Source organism: Leptodactylus fuscus, chromosome 8 (genome assembly GCF_031893055.1).
Source record: "Leptodactylus fuscus isolate aLepFus1 chromosome 8, aLepFus1.hap2, whole genome shotgun sequence".
Classification (NCBI taxonomy): domain Eukaryota; kingdom Metazoa; phylum Chordata; class Amphibia; order Anura; family Leptodactylidae; genus Leptodactylus; species Leptodactylus fuscus.
The window spans coordinates 5,788,217-5,811,814 of record NC_134272.1 but is presented as its reverse complement, the minus strand read 5'-3'; the positions used below and the strand labels follow the sequence as shown (position 1 = coordinate 5,811,814).

The following is a 23,598-nucleotide window of genomic DNA, read 5'->3' as shown; positions in this document are numbered from 1 at the left end:
CCTGAAGTGTCATCTTTTCTGTTCACTACAAATAGTCACTTTTTTTTTTTTTTCTTTTATAAGAAACCTTGGATTGTGAGAAATGACAAAGAGCCTTTCATTAAAAATAAGCACATGGCGGCGAGTGATCAAAATCTCCGTTATCTGGAGGAAAAGGGAAATCCCAGGGATGTCCATTTAGGTTTCTGTAATTCTTATAAAGTCTCAGCTATTCCAACCGCGAGATACAAGATGTGTTCTGTTCAGAGGTTTAATAAATGGGGGGGGTTTCATGTTTGGAGTAAAGATTATTCCGAGATTATAGAGGAGATAGCGGGATGGTGGGAAGAGTTTCTTTTGGTCTTTTATTAATTTGTGTTTTGCAGTTTTCATTCACCCCCAGAATTTTAAGTTTTTGTTAATATAATTCGGTTTTTATATCCGGTCGTTTCAATGTCTTTGCTTTGAAATCTTATGATTTGTGGCAGGAACAATTACAGATATAAGAATGGCTCAGACGCTTGATGTCCTTTAAGGAAATGAATGTTTATGTAAAAGTTTCAATTACACTTTATTTTATTTTTTTGTATACCTGAGGAAGTATCTTAAAGCTCATCAATGTAAGTCAGAGTTGTTCGAGGAGATTGATCACGAGAAATCTTTTCACTTTTGCTGGAGTCTGCATTGTTGTGCAATGCACCAAATTTATGTAATGTTGTATAATGTTCAGTAACATTGGCTCATGTTTAAAGGGATCCTATCATTCAGATGACATTTTTTCTAAGTACCACGTCGGAATAGCCTTAAGAAAGGCTATTCTTCTCCTACCTTTCGTTGTCTTCTCCGCGCCGCCGTTCACCTACGATCCCGGTTCTTGTCGGTATGTAAAGTAACTCTCTCGCAGCACTGGGGGCGGGCCCCAGCTCTCAGACCGCACTGGGGGCGGGCCCAATGCTGCGTGAGAACTCTCTCCAGTGCTGCCTCCATCTTCTTCAGCAGCGTCATCTTCTGGCGGTGGCTTGTAACTTCTAAGGCCTCCGGCCTTGGGCAGAGCAGACTGGGCATGCCCATAGGCCACAAGAAAATGGCCGCTTGCATAGTATTGTAAGCGGCCATTTTCTCGGGGCCTGTGGGCATGGGCAATCTGCTCTGCCCAAGGCCTAGAAGTAAGAGGACACCGCTGGAAGAAGAGAATGAAGAGGCCATTCCTGACAAAGATGGAGGTGGTGCTGGAGAGAGTTCTCTCACAGGATTGGGGCCGCCCCCAGTGCTGCGAGAGAGCTAATTCGCCTACAATCCCGATTTCTCACAGTATGCAGAGAGGATGACGAAAGGTAGGAGACGAATAGCCTTTCTTAAGGCTAGTCCGACGTGGTACTTAGAAAAAATGTCTGAATGATAGGATCCCTTTAAGTCTAACCCTTCTGTCTTGAGATGTTGCTCCACTTTATACCCTCCCCCTTACTGCAGTTAGATTGTGACCATTTTTGTGACTTGCATTTGATAAATCCGCATGCCAGATATAAAAGTAACATAATGTAAAAATGACAACCTACGTTTTTGGGGAATATGCAAATCTGTTTTCCATGATGTAATTAGGAAAACAGTGTCTCTCTTTGCTGCCTCAAGGACAGCCCCCTTAAACATCAGGCATGGCTTTTTCCTGGAAAACAGATTTGCATATTCCCCAGAATCCCCCAGTGGAGCAAAAATGGCTTGTAAGTCTCTATACGCCTGCAAAGGTGATCCCGGATATCATTCAGGAGTTTGGAAGAGGATGAGGCCTGTGCCGGAGCACGGGGGAATAGAACACGTGTACAAAATCATGTTACGTTTCGAGTAGCTGTCCAGCCCTAGATTAGATTCCCTTGAATTAAGGAGCAGGACTGGGTGGATGTGCTTGGTTCTGGTGACAGACTCCCTTGTGAAGTAAGGACCAGGGCGTCGGTAGGGAGGGCAGAGGAGGTAGAGTCTTCCCAGCTGCCATCTTTGCCCCATTCGGGTGCAGCGGATGAGGGTCTCTAATGAGGGGCCTGAGCCTTGTGGTCCCTGCATTCAGCGGATTGGTGAGGGCGTCTGAGTCAGAAGCCACCGATGTGATGGGGTAGAATAAGCCTAACAAACCATCTAGATGGTAACCGTGCAAGTCGTGGTCTATAGACCATATTCTATATGTTCTCATTTATTGCAGTTACCTAAACCTAAATTTCTTTTATTACGTCTTGGATTTGACTATAAGAGCGGTAGACCGGCTGCTCCGGCTGCATGGATAGTGGCGGTCAAGCAGAACAGTCCCAAATCCAGTTGTTGCTTTCTATAGACCCGGATTGTCGTCCTGCAGTAAAACCCTCACCCTGCAATGACACATAATAAAGTTCCTGTTGGCCTTTGTATCTGAAATTCGATAGGTGTGTAAGTAGCGTCTGGTATGCGACCTAGAATTCTTGTTCCTTTTTTTTTTTTTTTCCTCTTCCTTCCCCCTCAGGAATTTACTGATCCAATGGCCGCTACTTTCCTGAGCGCGAGAAATGCCAAAAATAATTTACCCCATTTTCTACCACTTTCAACATGTCCAGGTATTCAGCAGAGGGAATAAGGAGCAGCCGCCGGATTTTGTGACTGGTCACACGTAGAGATATCGCCTGTCGGGTATCTGCGGCCAGGGCTGCCTAGATATTGTGCAGTATGTAGATCACACTCCGATACCCCTTAAAGGGTATGTTCACAAGGAGGGGTTTGGCGCGGATTAAGGTGGAAGTCTGAAATACCTCTTCATCTTCCACCCTGTAAACTTACTCTTTTGTTGATGTAATGCGGCAGTAAATTTGATCCTTGTCCAGTCAGTTTAGTGCAAGTTGTACAGTTCTATGACAATATTGGGGTGCATTCATATCTGTGCCATTCAATCTATTCTAGCACTGAAATCGCTCCATAAAATGAATATAGCAGATCCCATCGATTGCGAAAAAAGTCTTGCAGGGCTCTCATCCGGGATTTCAGACTGATGCCATGTTGCCGTCCAGGATTTCCTCCATGTGTTTCACATCTGTGCTATTCTCAGTATCAGGTTGCTGTTGGGTGTTTGACCCGTGTGTGGTGTCCTTGTGGCTCTAGGGACTGTACCCGGTGACTGCGGCCATACATCCTCCTACCAAGGGCCCCGTTGTAGGGTTTTGGAGTCGGAGGCTCTGTCCTAGGGCTTTGAGAACGAAGTCCATTGAATGATACACTATTGATGATTATATAATGTATGGGATGTGTAGAGTCTTACCTATAGACTACCTTAGAAACTCCGGCACCAGCTTTTATGGCGTTAAAGGTGCTTTACTGCTTCTGTCTGACCACGGAGGAGGAGGCGTGTGGGGAAAAAGGAGTTGGAGTCGGTGGTCCCTGCCGCACGGACACCTTGTGCCGTTATACAATGCTTGGTCACATGACGTTATTCTTATCAGAGTAGCAGGAGTTTGGGCCTTGCCTAGGAATAGGTGTAAGCTTACAAAACGGCTCCGTATGAACACGGCTCGGGCGGCGTCAGCTTTTCTTTCCCAATTGATAAGCCTGGTGTGCACCGACTCCAATGAGGAGGATCCATGTGACTCCTCTGTATTCTCTGTGGCCTCCATTACTGGCTATATTCAGACTGTTTATGTGAGGATTTGCTCAGACCTGTCCCCGTTTTGGTCGGGTCACTTTGTACCTTACGGAGTTGTCGCTTTCCTTGGAAGGATACAGTCAGTGTGACAAGAAACTGTTTACTTCCTGCCAAATCTTGCAGACTCCTTGCATCATTCTGCCGTGCCCGGGATGCCCACTTATTTACATGGCTGGATCCTCATTAAAAAAAATAAAAAAATAAAATTGGATTGTTGTTAACCCTTTAATGATGAAATCCTGTGGCTGATACCAGAGAGATATCTAGAACTTGCCTACAGAGTAACACATGCTGTCTTGCTACAAAAGGTATTTATTTTGTATGTTTTTCACCCAAACCTTTAATGACTGCCTATGGGCATCGCACAGGACTGCTCTGGTGTTATCCTGGGTGCAGAACGAATACAGGGTTGTGTAACCTCCTAAGGCCGGGACCCACGTTGTGAAAACGCAGCATTTTACCTTCCCTGCAAAGTTGAAGTGGAAAAGCTGAGTTTTCAGACCTGTCAGTGTCTTTTAAAATCACAGAATATCAATTATTCCTATGGGACCTCCGGCTTTTCTGTATCATAGAGTTTTTCCCTGCGGACTTTCTGTGAATAACACTGCAGGACCTTCACCTCGTCTACTTTCTGGTTCGAGTCCTCCTTCTTTAAGACTTGAATACCGAGGTGGCCTTGTAAGGGGATGTTTACCCAACTGTTGTGAACATCCATTGTTACCCATCATAGGATAAGACCAACAGACTTCTACCGTGAAAGTGATGGAGGAGGCTCCGTCTTCCCATTGACTCAAATGTAAATAAGACGTTGGACGCTTTTTCTTCCGTTGTGTTTACTTTTATAACGGAAGGAAGTCCTGTAAGCACAAGTCGTCTTCCATCAGAAAAGTGAAAAACATGACTATAGAAGAAGCTTCCGACATGTTTAACACCAACGTGAGTGCAGATGGAGGGGGCTCTGCTGGCATATCCTATGATGGATGAGAGCAATGGACATAAAGAACTGTAGCGTGAGCCCCTATCCTTTGGGGAACACTCGCACAGCTGTTGATAGGTTAACACTAGCATTGCACCTCTGTTATTTGCCGTTTTAGGGGAGCCAAACAACGTAGAGACGGAATACTAAAGCAGTGGTTGCACCTAGAGCCCAGAGGACCCCAATAACTGGAATGGATGTCCATCGGTTTTAAGATCTTTGGCAGCTTCTGTGATGGAGACTCCGGTACAGATGCTTACACTAGGTTCACTCTCGTGCTACATCTCCGTTGTTTTGGTCCACCGGAGGACCAGAACAATGGCAGACCGCTGAAATTGCAGTAACGCATGGAGCCCAGCAGACCCCCTTTGACTATAATGGAGGTTTGTCAGGTGTCCGTTGTTTATAAACTGAAACCGGTGGAGCAGAAAGTCTGTGCAGGACTTTCTCCGGTGATTTTTTAGTTGGGCGCTTCGACAGCCTTTCTTGTGCCATTGGGGTGTCTGAATACCTCATAATAGTAAAGTCTGCCCCCCATAGTGCAGTGAATGAGGGAAGAGTGGGAGCGACTTTGGCTACGGGTGCTGATCACATGACCCAGTGTCATAACCTACCCTACAGTGTCATAAATCTCACTCTCTGGAGAGCCCCTTTAAACACTTATACAATACTAGCTTCTGCCGCAACTTCGTCTCTGGGTTGTTGTTGGCGATGATCCGCTTATATTTAGCAAAAGGCGGATGCCGATGATCCGCCTGTGTCCGTGGGTTGTTGTTGGCGATGAGCCGCTTGTAGCAAAATGCAATGGCGATGATCCGCCTGTGTCCGTGTCTTGGCTCTGCTACATCTGTGGATATGCACAGCAGACCCAGCTGTATGTACATCCCTATGGAGAGCAGAGCAAGCTGTGCTACCGCGCTGCCTCAGTTCTACTGCATCTTTCTACAAACTTTCACATTTATAATATTAGTAGGATATTAGTAGAATAGGATTCTGATTTCCAAGAGACATTTGTAGGCTTCTTTGCCTGCATGGCAAATTTCGGCAAGGCAGTAATGTCCTGCCACCCCCATCCCCACACCTTCTAGGTGTCTTGGAAAGCCCCCATGGTGGCAGCACATACCGCATGTCAGTACATCTTAAAAACTGATCCTGGAGGAGGAGAACCTATACGGGGGAATACTCTGTACATGGGCAGCAGATGGTGTTAGCCGGGGGTGAAAAATCCTTTTAAGGGTCTTTATGGAATTTCATGAAAACCTCTTATGGGTCTGAAGATCTTCATCTTTTTACATCTATAGATTAAGAAGACTGGAAACTGCAATTCCCTTGATAGATCCGCCGCGAGGTCTTTTACTTCTGTGTAGACTTTGTTTTGGGCACTGTAGACGTACACAGTAATACCAGTCTGTCCGAACCAGTAATGGGGCCGTGTAGGGGACATCAATGGGAGTAGAAATGGACCATGGGGGCCGACAGACTGCAAATAAGTCGCTGATCTCTATGGGAGAGGGGCTGAGACTCCACTGCCCTGATGGTGATGAAATGACTGCGGAGAAGTGATCTCTACAGAACACTGTTTGCGGACATTTAACCTGTTACCTGCCAGTATCACTTATGATGTTGGCATCTAAAGGAGACTTTCCAGACCAGAGAGTCTTTGTACGGGGTGGCTACGACTTCAGAGGACTTGGCCCAGTCGTGTTACATGGCTATCTGTGCACACGAGTCGCTGTCCCCGCCATCTTCCCTGGTTCTACCCGCTGCTCTCTGCATGTCCCAACATGGCATTAATATGTTTCTGTACAACAAGGAAATGACTTGTAAATCTTTCCTAGTAAATGTTATTTTGGTAAAGGTGCAATGTGTCTGGAGAACCTTATAAGGAACTGAACATGGTGTAATGGCGTACATGTCATAAACTGAATCACCTTGCCTTGTTTACAGATACATACGCCCAGGTATGACTCCTATCTGTAGTGTGAACTATTGCCTAGAGACTAGCTGCTATACGGTAATACAGAGGGCAGAATGTCCTGTATGCAATATGGAGAAAGCACTTGGGCTGATACAGAAACTTCCTATTTATAACTTCACCATCTCTATTTGGTAATATTGCAGGCGGCCCCTGATTTATGGATCTTTGTGGCACATGTCTGACTTACTCTGAAGGTTTCCTCCTAGGTTATTGGTCGGTTTTGTGGTTTGTATTGTTACGGGGAGGTTTCTGTTCCCTCCTTGTACATGAGGACCAGCGCGCTGTGACTTTCCCACCCTGGACATTAATGTGGTGCACCTACGAGGAGGTTTCTTTGCTTCTCTTCATTCGATGTAAATATTTTCGGGGCGCAACGTGTTCGGGACAAACCCCTGTGGTTTCCATTTGATAGAAGATACAGAAATAGCACAAGCAGCCAGGTGCATGGAAAGTACCACGAACCGGTGATCGGCTTGCAACGTTTGCGCTTGAGGTTTCACATCTCTACCATTTCCTATATGTAGGAGTTTCCTGTACGACGGACATTAATTCATTGAAATCAGCTTAATTGGTTGAATATTTTATAATACCAGCGATTCTTTACTCGTGTTTGCACGTGCCAGCATTGCATCGGTGCCCTGCTCTACAACCGCACACTGCGACAGGTGGCTCTGAGCCGTCATGAATATCTAAAGGGGCTCTCCGAGCTTATCAATGGACAATCAATCCTTAGGTTGAAGATGAGCTGGAGTCGGATACCTGGGACGTTAGCGGATTAGCTGTAGGAAGCGGTGCTTTCACTTCACCGGTCATGTGACCAAGTTTAACCATCTCATGGCCTGTGTGCAGCTCAGTCCCAGTCTCTGTGTGGATGGGGCTGAGCTGCAATACTATACACAGGTGCTGTGCAAATGTATGCTGCTATGCTCGGTGGGGGGGTGGGGGTGTTGTGACTGGACCGTCAGTCTCTGCAAATGGGGAAGAGCAGATCACCCAGGGATCCTCAGTGGAAGGGGAAATAATGAACTGATGGCATTAAAACTATAAGCCCATGCCTTCTATAATACCGCCTTACGTATAAGTGTATGGCAGACGGTGGTGTCATGAACAACGAACATTCACAAAGCTGCTGTCCGGGCCCCAAATAAACTCCCGCACTGTCTGCTCCTATTATACTTGTATGGAAAGCTCCAGCGTTTCTGCAGGTATAATGGACTTTTCCGCTGCTCTTTGTGTGGGATTTTCCTGATTCCCATCCAATTTGCAGGTAAAGTAAATCACTGCATGAGGCTTCAGCCTTAGGTAGCATTTGGCGCTTGTTTGCGATGGTTGGAGACCCCTTTCAATATGGGTTTGGTATGTGAGAGTAAACTGGAGTGACCGTAGAAAACAAACATGGGGGTTACACACAAAATACCTTGAACACAAAGCTAAGACAGCTGTGCTAACTGGAGGGGTGTTTAGTGGACGTTGTTGTGGAATATATGCAGGGCCTAATTCAGATTGCTGTATTGTTGTGTGCAAGTAAGTGCATGTGGACCCCTAGCTTTGTATGGTGCATTTATTTATTGCCACGTGTGTTTAGTTAGACCTGCCCTTGGTCCTATAGGGTAATTTCTTGGTGTCTGTCGTTTGGCTCGCTCAGTTGCCTCTGTTAAATTTCTTTTACGTGTCCTTTTGTGATCTGTAATTGTTTGCTAATCTTTCTTTCTTTTCTTTCTTTCCAGTATGATACGATGCCTATTCAGTCCAACGTGGTTATGTGCCCCTGCCCATCTCCTTCTCTCGTCATCAGTTCAGATTCCGGGTCTTCGCCTGCCCTCGCAAACTGCAGCAGCCGATCCGGCTCTACCAGCGACGCCAACGCAGAGTCCGAGCAGAAGACCGTACAACAACCGACACAACAGCCTCGAAAGAAACGTCCCCAGGACTTCAAACTTGGCAAAATCCTTGGTGAAGGTTCCTTCTCAACAGTGAGTTCACTTTTCCTTCCTCTTTTAGTGTTAGGCGGGTTCGTGCCCGTGCCCACTTTAGCCAATCTTGCTGGGTTTCCGTCTTGTGCCCCGAGATACTGGAGAGGGGACAGAAAGCCAGCAGTCAGTTTTCAGACACATTCACTTGAACGGGTTTGCAAAGTGACCGCCCGTGAGGGTTTTGTGTATGTCCCTGCCAAACCTTTTTTTTTTTTTTTTTTTTTTTTTATTTTAACCAGACACACAGTCCTGGATGTCTGACTTTGTGTCCAGTTAAAAAACAAAACAAAACTGTTTTGCTGCAGACAGGCACAAAACCCTCACGGGCGGTCACTTTGCAAACCTTTCAGGGAATTGAGTTAATATTTGGGTGACGGTATCTATTCTTGACCTTCGTAGAGCTCCTACCTGTATGAGGGGGGTGTCTTAAGACCACAATATTTCTGTGCACTATATTAGCTCCCTCTTGGTATCAGTGGTAGCTGTGATATTTTTTTATTTTTTTTATTTTGTCGTCCCTTGTGCTGACCCCTCATATGGATAGGACAGTCTGTGCTCGGCTCATTGGCAGACCTTTATAATAAGTTATTGTCAGACGGCCCCTTATAGGATTACACATGGGGGGGGGGGGGGATATTCTCCGTCAAGCTTATGCAAAAAATGTTCTGTTTCTTTTCTATAATAATGTCTATATGTCGGGTTTTTAGTCTGTTCATTGTCTTTCTTATAGGTTGTTTTGGCCAAAGAGATCTCTTCAGGCAGAGAGTATGCCAGTAAGTATGCAATGTATGGAGGGATGTTCCAATATTCTAGAATTTATATACTTTAATGTATTTATTTTATTAAACTTCCTAATTGGGGGCACATAAAACTGCCCATAGACACGAGACCTCCTGCTCCTCTGCATATACTAAACCGGACCTCCTAACGTGCACATTTATAGTATAATGACAAGATATACTATAAATGTATGACGGTGCTATCAGACCTGTGGATATGCACCGGTCCGATAAATGCAGCTAATGTCGTATTATAATCCACGTCAGTGATAAGTGCCGGGATATCGCTGTAAGCTTTGGGGCATTGCCTGCAGCCTGGCCATAATGGGAAATTCTGAAAACAAAAACTTCTATCTTTTAAAGGCTATGCCCACGTTCAGATTGATTGTCTCTATGGCTCGCTTGTAGTCTGTTACCTTGGAGTTGCATCGGCCTGTATCGGCGCTGTAGAAAAGGACAATCGGATTATAATGAAAATTCTTTGCAGAGTTTTCTTATTGTTCAGTTTAGATGTAATGGAGATATAAAATGTGAACGAAGCCTTAAGAATTCCTCCGCCTTGTTCTCCGATCTGTATTACTTTATATTTATATGTCCTTTTTGCTTTCTAGTTAAAATTCTGCAGAAGCGTCACATTGTAAAGGAGAATAAGGTACCATATGTAACCCGGGAGAGAGATGTCATGTCTCGGTTGGATCACCCGTTCTTCGTCAAGCTATACTTCACATTTCAAGATGTTGAAAAGCTATGTATCCTTCAAACCAAGTCAAATGGGAAGATCTGCTTTGGTTGTTTTTTTTCTTCTCTTTGTAGTTTTCAGACTGTAGCGGGGACATCATCTACTCGGCTCTACTCCTGTTGGGTGCATATAGAGTAGAGCTGAGTCGGTCATGTGAATATAAATCAGTGTGTCAGTAGGAGAGGTAGTGGAACGAGACTTCCAACCTCCTCAGCTATGATCTGCAAAGATAGGGGGGGATTCGTAATGCATTGGTAACCCTTTGTAGTCTGCAGGACCGCACAATGATATGTCCAGTGGAGCTGCGATGACTGGGATCAGAAACGTCTTATGGCTATAGTGCCTAAGCAAAAACTCCCATAATGGCCTATAGCAAATCATGCACCAAAGTGAAGGGCTATGGCCTCACACATTACAGGGGTTCTAATCAGACCTATAGTTATTTTGTTTGTCCTAGATTAGATTTGGTCTCTCTAGGATTCATCCATCGAAAATAGCGTCTGATCAGTAAGGTCCTAATTCCCAGCGTTCTTCATAACCTTACGCCTTAACAACTCCTGAAGACTTTGGCCTCAGTTATGCCAAAAATGGCGAACTACTGAAGTACATAAGGAAGATCGGCTCCTTCGATGAAACTTGCACAAGGTTTTACTCGGCTGAAATTGTGTGCGCTTTAGAATACCTACATGAGAAGGGAATTATTCACAGGTGAGATCATATAAAGGGTGAACCAAAAACGCTGCTGGATTTCTTACACATGTAGGATTTAGCTGTCCGCTTGAGAAATCGGACATCTTTGCAAACTGACACTAAAGGACAGACATGGACAGTAAAGGACACTGCATTTAAACATTACAAATTGTGAACGGACACAACTAGTGTCCGATGCTAAAATCTTCTGTGGACTTTAGCATCAGACACCGACGCTAGTGTGAAAGCCTCCTTAATGGGCTCCACTAGTAATGCTGCATTGTCGTCTGACAGACATTGAACACTAATATTTGGTACATGTAAATGTTCCCTAATTCTATCTCTCTGTAAGGGTTTAGCGAATCCACAGCAAGTATAGGTGAAGCCCTATAAAAGGTTAAAAACCTCACATTTCACCTATATGTGCCGCAGATCTGTCAGTCCCAGCCATACAGCTTCTGCTCCCATAGCCACAGTCTAAAGAAGGCTCTAGGTGTAATGATCTGCCATCTATCCGGTCACCTAATATGGTAGGAGAGATGGTAGATGTCCGGAGTGTGAACCCGGCCTGAGTCTGCACTGCCACATACCAGACAGAACTTATTGTGTTCTTCAGTTTGGAGAATTTTATTGAATTTTGAGGTCATTTTATTTCTTTCAGAGACCTGAAGCCGGAAAACATTTTGCTAAGCGAAGACATGCACATTCAAATCACAGACTTTGGGACAGCAAAGGTGTTATCATCGGAGAGCCGGCAAGGTAAGCGATATTACACACTACAATCCCCATCAGACAGGCCAGAAATGATAGAAAGAGAATATATATAATTTTTTTATCATAATATTAACTATTATAATATAATTTTATTTTATTTTTTTGCAGCTCGAGCAAATTCCTTTGTTGGCACAGCGCAGTACGTGTCTCCTGAGCTTCTCACAGAAAAATCAGCGTGTAAAAGGTAAGTCTAATGGTTTTTACTGCTTCATTTATTTTAGTCTTTGTTAATGTAACGTTCCATTCTTGGTGAAGCGCTGAGTCCGGGACTGGCCGTTGTCTTCAGGACCTTCTGTTCTATGTGAGGCCGGTATTAGAGTTCCTTGTTACTCGCCAGTCACCATACACTGTGATATTCCCCCTGCCCTGTATACATTAGCAGATATCTATGGGCAGAATCCCCCCTGCACAATGACTACAGACCATAGGCTATTTGCCCCTCACCAGCCCTCACATTTCTAAACCAGTAGCTTTGTTTCTTCTAACTCTGCATTGGGTCGTTCCTCTGTTATTCCTCCTGGAAAGTTTGTAAATAAATTGACTATTGGAAGTTACCTGTTGGATGGGGCGTCCGACACAGACTGACCTCATCCAAGCACTGCCAGCACAGGTAGACCGTGCACTGACACACCCCTATGACTAAAGGAAAGGTAACGCCCACTTGTCATTTTATTCATACGTTTTTCGGAGGTGGACCAGCACAATACTGAGCTACAAGAAAAGAGGGGGGAGGGGGTGTTTAGTTGTTTTTTTTTAAACATGACATGAACGCTCAGGTCACTGATTGGCTGCAGTAATCATGTGATTATTGTACAAGAAAGCGGCAGAGTATGAAATACCATCTCCGATCGCTTTGTTCCGGCAAGGCACGTGACTCTGGAGCCGCACACAATACGACGGTCGCCTCAGGCTTAGAATTGGTTTCTTGTTCGTGCGTGTCCATGAAAGGAGGAGGAGTAAGCTGTAGTGAAACAAAGATTCAACCTGTCCAAAATTTGTGTGAACGCTGCCAAAAACAGTATTTTCTTAAGCAAAACTACTTACCAGAAGTTTTATCAATGATGTCCAGAAAGCCAAAATGACTACTAAGGAGGAACCCAGGGACTATCAGCTGCTGAATGGCTACTATGTGATTGTAGGAAACAAGTCACCTCCTTTATCCTGTTATAGGAGGCGTCAGTATTCTCTCTCTTTCTATTTTTGGTTTTCATGCTTTACCTAAATATCATTTGTCATTCTATAGAATGCTTAGGGAAAGTAAGTAACCATTCTCACATTTCATACATTGCCTAATATACAATAGACAATGCCTACACATTGCTGGTAACCTATATACTGGTGTACTCAAAAACATCACCTATAATAGGAGTTGCAGCAGAAACCATTACATATCAGACCCAAATTTAAAAGGCTGGTCCTGTTTATTCTTAGAGGGGCTTTATAGGGAAATATGTTCAAAACCTGCTCCTAGGGATGCCCAGTATACACAGGGAGGGCTCTGATGTTCCCGCACAGTCATGCACTGGTCGTGCTGGACATATCGGCGGGGCTCGGTCTATGTCTGAGAACTTGTGAGGTGGGGGGACTGATCTGGCCAGATAAATAACTGTGTCTTGTCTTTTATTGAATGTCTCTGTGTTTGCCTTACACTTAATATTTGATACATATATATTTTCCCCTTCCTCCTCCAGTTCGGACCTTTGGGCGCTGGGTTGCATTATCTATCAGTTAGTAGCCGGATTACCACCCTTCAGAGCTGGGTAAGGCTGTGCTCAGAGGAACAGGATCCCTCCATATTAATTAGTTATTTATTTTTCTATTAATTCAATCTGACTTGGTCCATAAATCCAGTTTATGACTTTGTGTGTTCTCTCTTGCAGCAATGAATACCTTATATTTCAGAAGATCATAAAGCTGGAATACGACTTCCCAGAAAAGTTCTTCCCTAGAGCGAAAGACCTTGTAGAAAAACTTCTGGTATGTTCTTCAATTAACCTGGGGGGGGGGGGAGGGAGGGGAAGTTTATATAAGCAGATGTAGCAGAGCTGAGTTTGTTGTGTGGCAGAGCTCATTGTCTCCTAGATAAAGTCAAATCTGTTATCTTAAGGTATTTCGGCAAACGTGTGTCTTGATCATATGGATCTATGGAAGCCTTCTCGTATACTGATATAACACACAGAGGGATTGAAGGGCTGTGCGCCAGAATGCTGGGAGAAGAACGCACAACGCATTTTCATTTACATATCGCAATAAGGGTTAGGAGAAAAACTAAATGGGTTCGGGTATGTAATGACACCTAGATGGACACACGAGGAGAGAAGTAAGACAGGAGGACGATGAGGTCAGACATGATCGGTACAATATGAGTGTTCAGGTTATAGAGTCACCGATAAGGTGTATGAGGGCCATAACTTCTCTTACAGATCAATATTCACAACAAGTTTTGACCTTTCCTTGATTTTGTGCCATGGCTCCCATATTGTAGTGAAGTGACCGTGTTCTCGTGAGCAGATCCTGACTTTATACTATAATACGGAATTGTTTCGCTGTCTCGTCTCGCCGCACTACATTGTAACTGCACGTTTTATCTTCTAAGTCTTTGGGACTTTTTTCTAATAGGTCTTAGAACCAATTAAACGATTAGGTTGTGAAGAGATGGGAGGATACGGTCCCCTCAAAGCTCATTCATTCTTTGATGGCATCACGTGGCAAGACCTTCACCTCCAGACTCCTCCAAAACTCACGGCTTACCTGCCTGCCATGGCCGAAGATGATGAAGAGTTCTATGGAAATGTAAGTTGTTTCAGGCTTTATCCACTTCACCTGGAAGTCTCTAGAGACTTGTATAGAAGTGGTGGTGAGGGGAGACTCCGCACTATACACCCTGGGGGTGATCCTGGATGATTAACCCATTCAGGGACACTGGTTAGGCAGAAGAGGCTCCATCCAGCTCCCTGGTGGGTTGTGATGTCTTTTAGGCTGGGCATGGTATTCGTATTAATCCCTGTGAGAGGGCGGTCAGATCTGTTGCTTCCAAATGAGAAGTCTAATATGACGGCCATAAAAGTTCAGCTCAACTTGCTGTGGGCCGACCACCATGCCGCTTCTCTAATATATGCTAATTCATCACGGCATCTAAAGTTCATTGATGTATTTTGCCAGTGGCGCATTCTGCTGCTCATCGCTCTGTATTCTCCAGATTCCATACTTGCATAATTCATAACAATCAGGGTTACTGCAAGTTCACAACTGCATAAATCTATCTGGAAAAATAATCTCCACTTAGGGAGCCTTCACGCGGAGTTTACGCTCTGCTCATTCTGAACGTAAACTTGTTCAGAGCGAGCGGCCTTAAAAAAAAAAAAAAAAAAAAAAAAATCCCATTGACTTGAATGAGTGCCGGCATATGCGCACTTCCCATTGAAATCAATGGGAGGCTTTTTTTACCTATTGCGTTCAATGTGATACGCGTGTAGTCCGTGTGAAGGCTCCCTTACTGTGCAGAACACAAAGGACCACCATAGAGATTAATCATTAGATAACCAGATCCATGGGATCAGTCGCTTTCCTAGGGTGCTATTCTCTCTATAGCGGATCGCGGCTATACAGTATATGGCTATCTGGTGCTATTTAAAGACAAGTACAGGCAAATCACATGCTCTTTATGGCTTTGCTGCAAAACCATAGCAATTGGAGGGAAACTGTGCAGTGACCGTGACTTGATGGGATCACGTACAATACTTGCATTTTTATAGGCTTCAGTTTCACAGTATTTTTGCCAAAGAATAGGCTGTGACAGTCTTATGGATGTAAGTACCTAGGGTTCCTGCAAAATCACTGGTGTCGCTATTGCAGGTGGCCAAATCTCAGAAACAATTGCTTAGTACTACTCGGCAGGCCGTACAGGTGACTGGGGATTGGTGAAAGGCCACTATGTACAGGGCTGTTTCCATTCATCACGTCCTCTTGCACTCAATAATCTCTGATCACTTGTGTCCTTCTCTTTATTTCCAGTATGACGACCTCTTGAGTCAGTTCGGGGGAATGCAGGTGGCCTCCTCAGTCCAACCCCAAGCGCTGCCCATACCAGAACCTGTTCAGCCGCAGAGATCTGGCAGTAACATCGAGCAGTACATTCACGACCTGGACAATAACTCTTTCGAGCTTGACCTACAGTTCTCGGAGGAAGAAAAGCGGCTACTGTTAGAGAAACAAGCTGGTGGAAACCAATGGTGAGTGAGTAGCTGATCCTGGGCATCCCTCTCACCTGTATGCTGAGAGAGATTCCTTTCCTGTATTCTGACTGCACATGGTACACCGATGCTGCACACAGGACCTACCCATTGTGTGAGGTTGTGATTTACACCCTGGTATTTTGATCACATGTTTACGGTCAGTCTAGATCCTATTGAAGCTCCCTATATCCGTCCAGTATAAACCATCATTAGGTCAGGCCTGAGGTATAACAATTCATTAAGAATATCATTCTACATCATATCACTGAAAAAGCAGCCTCATTTATCTGATAACGGATGAAGCTGCGATTCTCTGGTATAGGGTGGAGATTGCACAGTTGTATAATACTGATATAGCAGCAATCCATAGGGAGGTGGATAATAGCAGGTCAAAGCAGATGAGGCTTATACAAGGTGCCAGCGGCATGATCCTGTGAGGTGCACAGCTATGCTTTCAGACCAAGTGTTGTGTCCCTTATCTATATCAGCGCACCTGAGCGTTGGTGCTGGGGGGGAGGGGGGGTTAATAATGGTGTAATGAGACAAGATGGCTTTCAGACGATCAATCCACTCCCGTTGCACTTTGCATCCGAGTCTCAGTGATTATATTTTTATTTTATTTTTTTTGCCCGACAAACACCATTTTATTTTAAAAAAAAAAAAAAAAAAAAAAAAGCAGGAGGGTAATAGAAATAGAAATTTGGCCCAAAGTTGTAGAATGTAATGGTGCTATAGGAATAATGTTTCTGTATGGTTCGCTGTTGGTACATTGGTGTAATCTAGTCCTGCAGCACCATAGCCTAAACCCAATCCATTCCCCTGTAATATAGAGAGGCCCTGGCTGCCATGTTGTGTATGTACACTGCTGCTCCGGCCCTCTTATCCGTTTCCCGACCGACCGCAGTTGTGTGTCTGCTGACACAAATCAGGTACAACCGATCGGGCACTGAAATGGCGAATCCACGGAAAAATTGCAATTTTCACTTTGCATTATCTGCTGCGCATTCCTTTCTGGAAATGAAATTAATGCAACACTCAAAGTTTAAAAATGTCCGCTACCCACTTGATGAATCCCTTCAGGGGTGTAGTGTCCAAAGTGGGGTTATGTGTCTGCAGGTTTTACTTTAGGCCACTTTTGAAGAGCCCCCTGTATTGGCAGTAATGTCCAGAAACCAAACTCTGCTTCAAAAACCAAAATGGCGCTCCTTCCCTTCTGTTCCCGGCTGTGCCCAAACAACCATTTCTACCCACATATGATATAAAGTACAATATCCGGGGTACACCAGTGTCATACATGTGCCCTAATATCAGTATATACCATATATGACATTACGTATGTTATCCCGGGTACACCAGTGTCATACATGTGCCCTAATATCAGTACATACCACATATGATATAAAGTACAATATCCGGGGTACACCAGTGTCATACATGTGCCCTAATATCAGTATATACCATATATGACATTACGTATGTTATCCCGGGTACACCAGTGTCATACATGTGCCCTAATATCAGTACATACCACATATGATATAAAGTACAATATCCGGGGTACACCAGTGTCATACATGTGCCCTAATATCAGTACATACCACATATGACATTATGTACATTATCCCGGGTAAAAAAAAAAATTAGTTTGGGAAATTATTTTATAATGTCTAAAATACATGAAAGGACAATTAAAAGCTGATGCTGATATAAAGCAGAGATGTGACAGATAAGAGTTATTCATGTGTTTGTGTGATATGACTATCTGTTTGGAAAGCAGAGAATTTCACATTTTATTTATTTTTAAAATTGCAATTTTTTTTCCAAATTTCCATCAAATTTCCTATTTTATAAATAAATATAAAAATATTGATCAATATTTACCACTCGCACGAAGTACAATCTCAAAATCACTTGTATAAGTTAAAGCGTCTCAAAGTTATCATTGCATAAAGTGACACACGTCAGATTTGAAAAATGAGGCCCGGTCATGAAGGTCCTTTTAAGGCTCGGTCTTGAAGAGGTTAAGTGGCACTACTGCAGATGGCGGTACAACCCTGTGCTGTATCTGGCAGTCCCACATAGGGGGCACAGCAATGGGCATGCTAGATTCTGTCATTCAGACACCAGCCCCCAACCCGTCCCCACTGATCAGCAAGTTGTTCCCTATAAACCCACAGTGGGCTCCTGTCTCTCTATTACGGGGTTGTGCCTTCCTATAGTAACCCCTTATACCTTTACATTCCTTCTACTTCTCCTATTTGCTTGGATAGAGGCAATGACGAGTCTGTATGTGTGGAAAATACAAAAATACTATATATAACCTTTTTGTTTTTTTTCCCCCCAGGCATCAGTTTGTGGAAAATAATTTAATCCTGAAAATGGGTCCAGTTGATAAAAGAAAGGTGAGTATAGTGTAATGTTATCCTGCTGTGCCTGTCTGAGGTAGCCCTCACCCCGCAGATGGGATCACGCAGGCTATGGCAGGATAGTCGCCTCTGAGCAGGGAAATGGAGAATCGCACTTCAGGGGAGTCTATTCTTAGAATCCCTTTTTCTATGAAGAAAACATCTTAAAGAGGACCTTTCACCATATCTGGGCACAGGCAGTGTTATATACTGCCAGAAAGCTGACAGTGCGCTGAATTCAGCGCACTGTCGGCTTTCCCGATCCGTGCCCGGTGTAAAGCGCTATCGGTCCCAGTACCGTAGCGCTTTACAGTCAGAAGGGCGTTTCTGACCATTAGCCAGAGACGTCCTTCTGCCTCGCGGCGCCAATCACGCTGTGCTGTGGAGCGGGGAGGAACGCCCCCTCCCTCTCCTGATAATGCTCGTCTATGGACGAGCTGTGTGAGCAGAGGGAGGGGGCCTTCCTCCCCGCTCCACAGCACAGCGCGATTGGCGCCTCGAGGCAGAAGGACGTCTCTGGCTAATGGTCAGAAACGCCCTTCTGACCATAGAAGAGCTACGGTACCGGGCCGTAAGCTCTTCACACCGGGCACAGATCGGGAAAGCCGACAGTGCGCTGAATTCAGCGCACTGTCAGCTTTCTGGCAGTATATAGAACTGCCTGTGCCCGATTATGGTGAAAGGTCCTCTTTAAAGAGGACCTTTCATGGTTTGGGCACAGGCAGTTCTATATACTGCTGGAAAGCCGCTGAATTCAGCACACTGTCGGCTTTCCCAATCTGTTCCCCGGGTAAAGAGCTATCTGTCCCGGTACTGTAGCTCTTTACAGTCAGAAGGGTGTTCCTGACAGTCAGTCAGGTACATCCTTCTCCACAGCAGCGCCTATCGCGCTGTACAGTGTGAGTGGGGAGGAACGCCCCCCTCCACCCCTGATAATACTTGTCTATGGATAAGCACTGTGAGCAGAGGGAGGGGGCGTTTATAAAGGTTATTCCAACGTGATCTTTGCAGAAAAAGGGATTCTAATTGGAGATGAGCGAATACTCTTCGACACTCCCGTTTCGACTAACACGCACCCATACAAAAGATTGGAAGCGGCCGGCAAGCCAGCTGCGTCCATTCATTCCTATGGGTGCATGTTAGTTGCAATGGGAGTGTCAAAGAGTATTCGCTCATCTCTAATTCTGATGATCGGATCCCTTTCAGGTCTGGAGCTAATGGTCGTCTTCCTCTCCGTCCGCCTCCTTGGTCTCACGCATGGCTTCTCTTATGTGTTTGCGTTCTTCCTCACAGGGGCTGTTTGCGCGAAGGCGTCAGCTGCTTCTTACAGAAGGGCCGCACCTATATTATGTGGATCCAGTAAATAAAGTCCTGAAAGGAGAGATTCCCTGGTCCCAGGAGCTGCGCCCTGAAGCAAAGAACTTTAAAACTTTTTTTGTTCATACTGTAAGTAAATGTCTCCAGTTGTTACAGTCGCTGTCAGTCTTTTTCTACGTTGCCTTGTTTTACTGTCTCATGAGTCTCTAGTTTACGTGTCTCAAATCTAAGACACGGGCTACTAATGAGTCACCGTAAATCTCAGGATTATCTTGTGCTGACCTCGCCTAGCTTGAAAGTTTTGGTCTGTTCACCAGGTCAGATCCTGGTAATCCCCCGAATTTTACTGTATTTAGCAGCAGCCATGAATGTAACACAGCGTGCCGACCAAATGTGCGGTCAGTGATCTCCCGTCCTGTATATTACACGTTTTATTTTAGCCACTGACCTTTGTTATGCTGATGGTCGGACTCTTTATACAACTGATCTGCCAAACTGTGGTAGATCCTAACTTTCAGGGTAAGTTCAGTTTTGGTCAGGATTTTGAGACCGTATGCGCCTCAAAATCCTGACCAAAAAGACGGCTGCCATTAAAATCAACGGGAGCCGGGCAGTTTTTTTTTTTTTTTTGGGAGCAGTTTGTTCCGGCTCCCGGGAAAAAGAAGCGACATGCTCATTCTTTCGGGTGGATTCGCCTCGCGACATCTGCCTGAAGATCTTCCCTCGCGACTAGGCCTATTCATTTGGACCTATTCTGGAGCGGAGTACGTGACTGCACTGCATCGGCATCCAGTCACAGCTACCCGTATTTTGGTCCAGAACCTGAGTCGGCCTCCGCCTTGAGTTCTGGACCAAAAAAACCATACGTGTACTTACCCTAAGTTTATTAAGGTCATTAATATTAGACACCTGGGACCCTTGCAGAGCAGCCTCTATGGGTCAGTGCAGCGAAAATCCCCTCCCCTGATAACATATTGACGGTCTTGACTATAGAATGGCTTTAAAAAAAAAAAATCTAGAAAACTACTTTAGGCTAAGGCCTCATGTTGAGAAATTGTTGCAACAAAAAACATTGAGCAAAGTGGATGAGGCTCTAGCTAATAATATAATATGTATATGTGTGTATGTATAGATGGGTGGGGTTCTGGCTAATAATATATGGAGATAGCTATGGGATAGAGATTTTATGTATTTAATACAATGTTGCTTCCGCAGCCTAACCGAACATATTACCTGATGGACCCGAGCGGCAACGCTCACAAGTGGTGCAAAAAGATCCAGGAAGTTTGGCGGCACAGATACCAGAATCACCAAAACAGCAGCATCTAGTATCGTCTCTTCCACGTCTCGCAAGCTTCCCTCGTGCTGCTAGAGTCCCTGATTCAACAGATGAGCTTTACATAGCAGAACAGAAGAGAAACCCTCCTCCACTCCCCACGCCACCGCCATCTCTCCACGTCAGTAATCTACATATTGAAGAAAATACAAAAAGGACATAAATGGAATCCAGGGTTTACCTCGCTTCTTCTCTGTGCTTCTGTTGAGTTCCGACATGCATATCGTTGCTGTGGTGGTTTTGCTTTTGTGCACACCAGCTCTATAGTGGGTAGGCCTCGCTACGCCAGCTTAACGTACAGTCGGTAGAAAACACAGATCATTGTACTTGTGCACATGTTGAGAAACTCCTATACAGTAGTCTGTGGGACCTTCATCTTGGCTTTTTTTTTTTTTTTTTTTTTTTTTTTTTTTTTTTTTTTTTTTTCCCCCCCCCCGTTTTATTTTTTTTCTTTAGCGATTTTTCGAGCTAGTCCGATCAGGGATCTTCACCACCTGTACAGTAAATATAGATATAAACCAAACCACGCAGTCCATGAGGGTAACCGCTAAGGATCGTCTTACTTCCGTTCGTAGTGCATTCAATAAGGTCAAACACATGCTTCCAAACCTTCTCGTCTTAGCTGGTACTTCTACCCATCACACAGGCTTAGATATAAGGAGAAGCAGGTTGCAGGGTAAACAAAAAAAAAAAATCTAAAAAAAACCTAGGTATGTTGACCGTAGCACTGAATATATCATCGTACAGTTTTATTTATACATATATATAATAGATAGCTATAAAATTGTAAAGAAGAAAAAAAAAATCCTATATCCCAGATTTTATCCTCACAGTCCGAAAGTACAGTGTCCTGACGGAGCCGCCGAGGTCAGGGTCAAGTCATTAATTTTTTTTTTTTTTTTTTTTTTTTTTTTTTGTCACCATATTAAAATATATCAAATGCACTTTGTGGATTTTAAAAGGCCAGCTTTTTTTTTTTTTTTTTTTTTTGGGGGGGGGGGGGGGGGGAAGGATATAGGAATGCTAAAGACTGTTCTACTGACTGGTGACCTCTGCCCACAGAGAGACGTTGTACCATAGAGCTGTGTCCGTTCATTGGCTTTATGTACTATCTGCCTGCTGCTATTTGATCACATTTATATTTTTGTTGTGTGTGGGGTTTTTTTTTTTTAGGTTTTTTTTTTTTATATATATATCTATAGGGCCACAAATCTAACAGACCAGTCAGACTTTAATTTTCAGAAAGGATTTTACGGTACTTTGTCACATCCCAGTTTCTGAATCGCTTCTATTTTTTTAGGGGGTCAAAAACATTTCTGTAAATAAGGAGAAAAAAATAAAAAAAAGTTCTGGCTATAGAAGACCACTGACTTGTATCCAGTTTAGGCAGATGTGTTCTATACTACAGACGGGCAGCTGGGGCGGACGGTGCGTTAGGGGCGGTGAAGGCAGTTTTTTTAATCTCGGTGTGAACCTTTCAGGGGATGCTTTTGATGCCCGATTTAGGAGGAGGGCGTGATAGAGGGGGAAAGCTGAGCGCTGTGATATATAGGATGGTATCGCTTGATGTAGAGACTGTGAGAGTCCTGCTGACCCCACCCATACACAGTGATTGGCAGCGCTCTCTGGATAAGGTGGGGTCATCTGGACTCCTCCCCCGAGGAGTCCTCACAGGTAGAGATGAGCGAGTAGTGTTCGATTGAATATCGAGTGCCATTATAGTCTATGGGGAAAAAAAAACGGGAAAGTTCGACACATTGTATCCTCCAAGTTCAGGAAGTAGCAGGACCAGGAGCACAAGGAGGTTTTTGAATTGAATTACATAGAATTTTCCGGCGTGGTATTCGACCGATACGAGTATTTGATTGAACACTATTCGCTCATCTCTACTCGCAGGGTTTATTCTGCTTTTTACGGAGCTGTCCTAAATCCTATAAAGCTATAGATCACAGGGCGTGGCTTCTTATCGATCCTATCAAGTCCTGCTTTTAGTTAAGGAAGGGAAGGTTCACTTTGAGGAGTTGTATGAAACTGGAAAAGGGGTCTTTTTTTTTTTTTTTTTCCCCCCTAGAAAGTGTGCCACTTTTTGTCTATGGCTGTAACTGGTATTGCATCTCTAAGTGGAATAAGGCTGAGCTGCGATAGCAGATAAAACCATGGAGGATAGTGATGTCAATTTTTATTTTATTTTTAAATATCCAGCAACCTATTATCGGACAGGGACCTTCTGGTACAGCGAGGGACTAGTAGCCTTCAGACCTATATATGATGGACTAATCGTGCAGCCGGCTGTGCTGGTTTTCCTAAATATAAAACCTGTCCCAAGGCTCCCCCTTCTATCCATCAGTCTCCTCGTATACACGGCCTTCTCCCTGCCTAATAAGTCACGACTCTGACATCATACAACATGGCCGCCTCTACTGGGGAACGAGTCCTCTCGCTAGCCTTCACCTAAGCCGTAAGAATTACGGCCACATTTCTAACATTGAAGCAACGGTGTCCGTACCGTAACGTTTGCCTGACGACGCGATCGTAACGCTGGTTAATGTTGACATTACCCACAGCTGGATGTGTAGCAGGCGATCAGCGGAGCGCCCCCCGCTCTGTCCTACTACGTCCGGTAACATTGACGCCTACGCTGCTCAAAGGAACGCACATGCAACTTGCACAGTGACCTTAAAGAAGTTAGAGAATTATTAGAATATTTTTTTTTTTTTTATAGTCTATTCTGTGACGCAGCTAGTATACAAGCCTGGCGGGGGAAT

The 23,598-nt window shown here is 44.4% G+C and overlaps 1 protein-coding gene across 1 annotated transcript in view; it reads left to right on the top strand.

Moving 5' to 3' along the window:
* Nucleotides 1-21,793, top strand: part of PDPK1 (3-phosphoinositide dependent protein kinase 1) — a 28,451-nt gene extending 6,658 nt beyond the window's left edge. Inside the window, exons 2-14 of the mRNA XM_075285616.1 lie at nt 8,313-8,558; nt 9,289-9,331; nt 9,949-10,086; nt 10,640-10,784; nt 11,428-11,525; nt 11,649-11,724; nt 13,232-13,300; nt 13,421-13,517; nt 14,160-14,333; nt 15,555-15,772; nt 18,120-18,177; nt 19,474-19,626; nt 20,713-21,793. Coding sequence (XP_075141717.1) covers nt 8,313-8,558; nt 9,289-9,331; nt 9,949-10,086; nt 10,640-10,784; nt 11,428-11,525; nt 11,649-11,724; nt 13,232-13,300; nt 13,421-13,517; nt 14,160-14,333; nt 15,555-15,772; nt 18,120-18,177; nt 19,474-19,626; nt 20,713-20,826 — 1,629 coding nt within the window. The 3' untranslated portion in view covers nt 20,827-21,793. The remainder of the gene's footprint in view (nt 1-8,312; nt 8,559-9,288; nt 9,332-9,948; nt 10,087-10,639; nt 10,785-11,427; nt 11,526-11,648; nt 11,725-13,231; nt 13,301-13,420; nt 13,518-14,159; nt 14,334-15,554; nt 15,773-18,119; nt 18,178-19,473; nt 19,627-20,712) is intronic.
* The last annotated feature ends 1,805 nt before the right edge of the window (nt 21,794-23,598 follow it).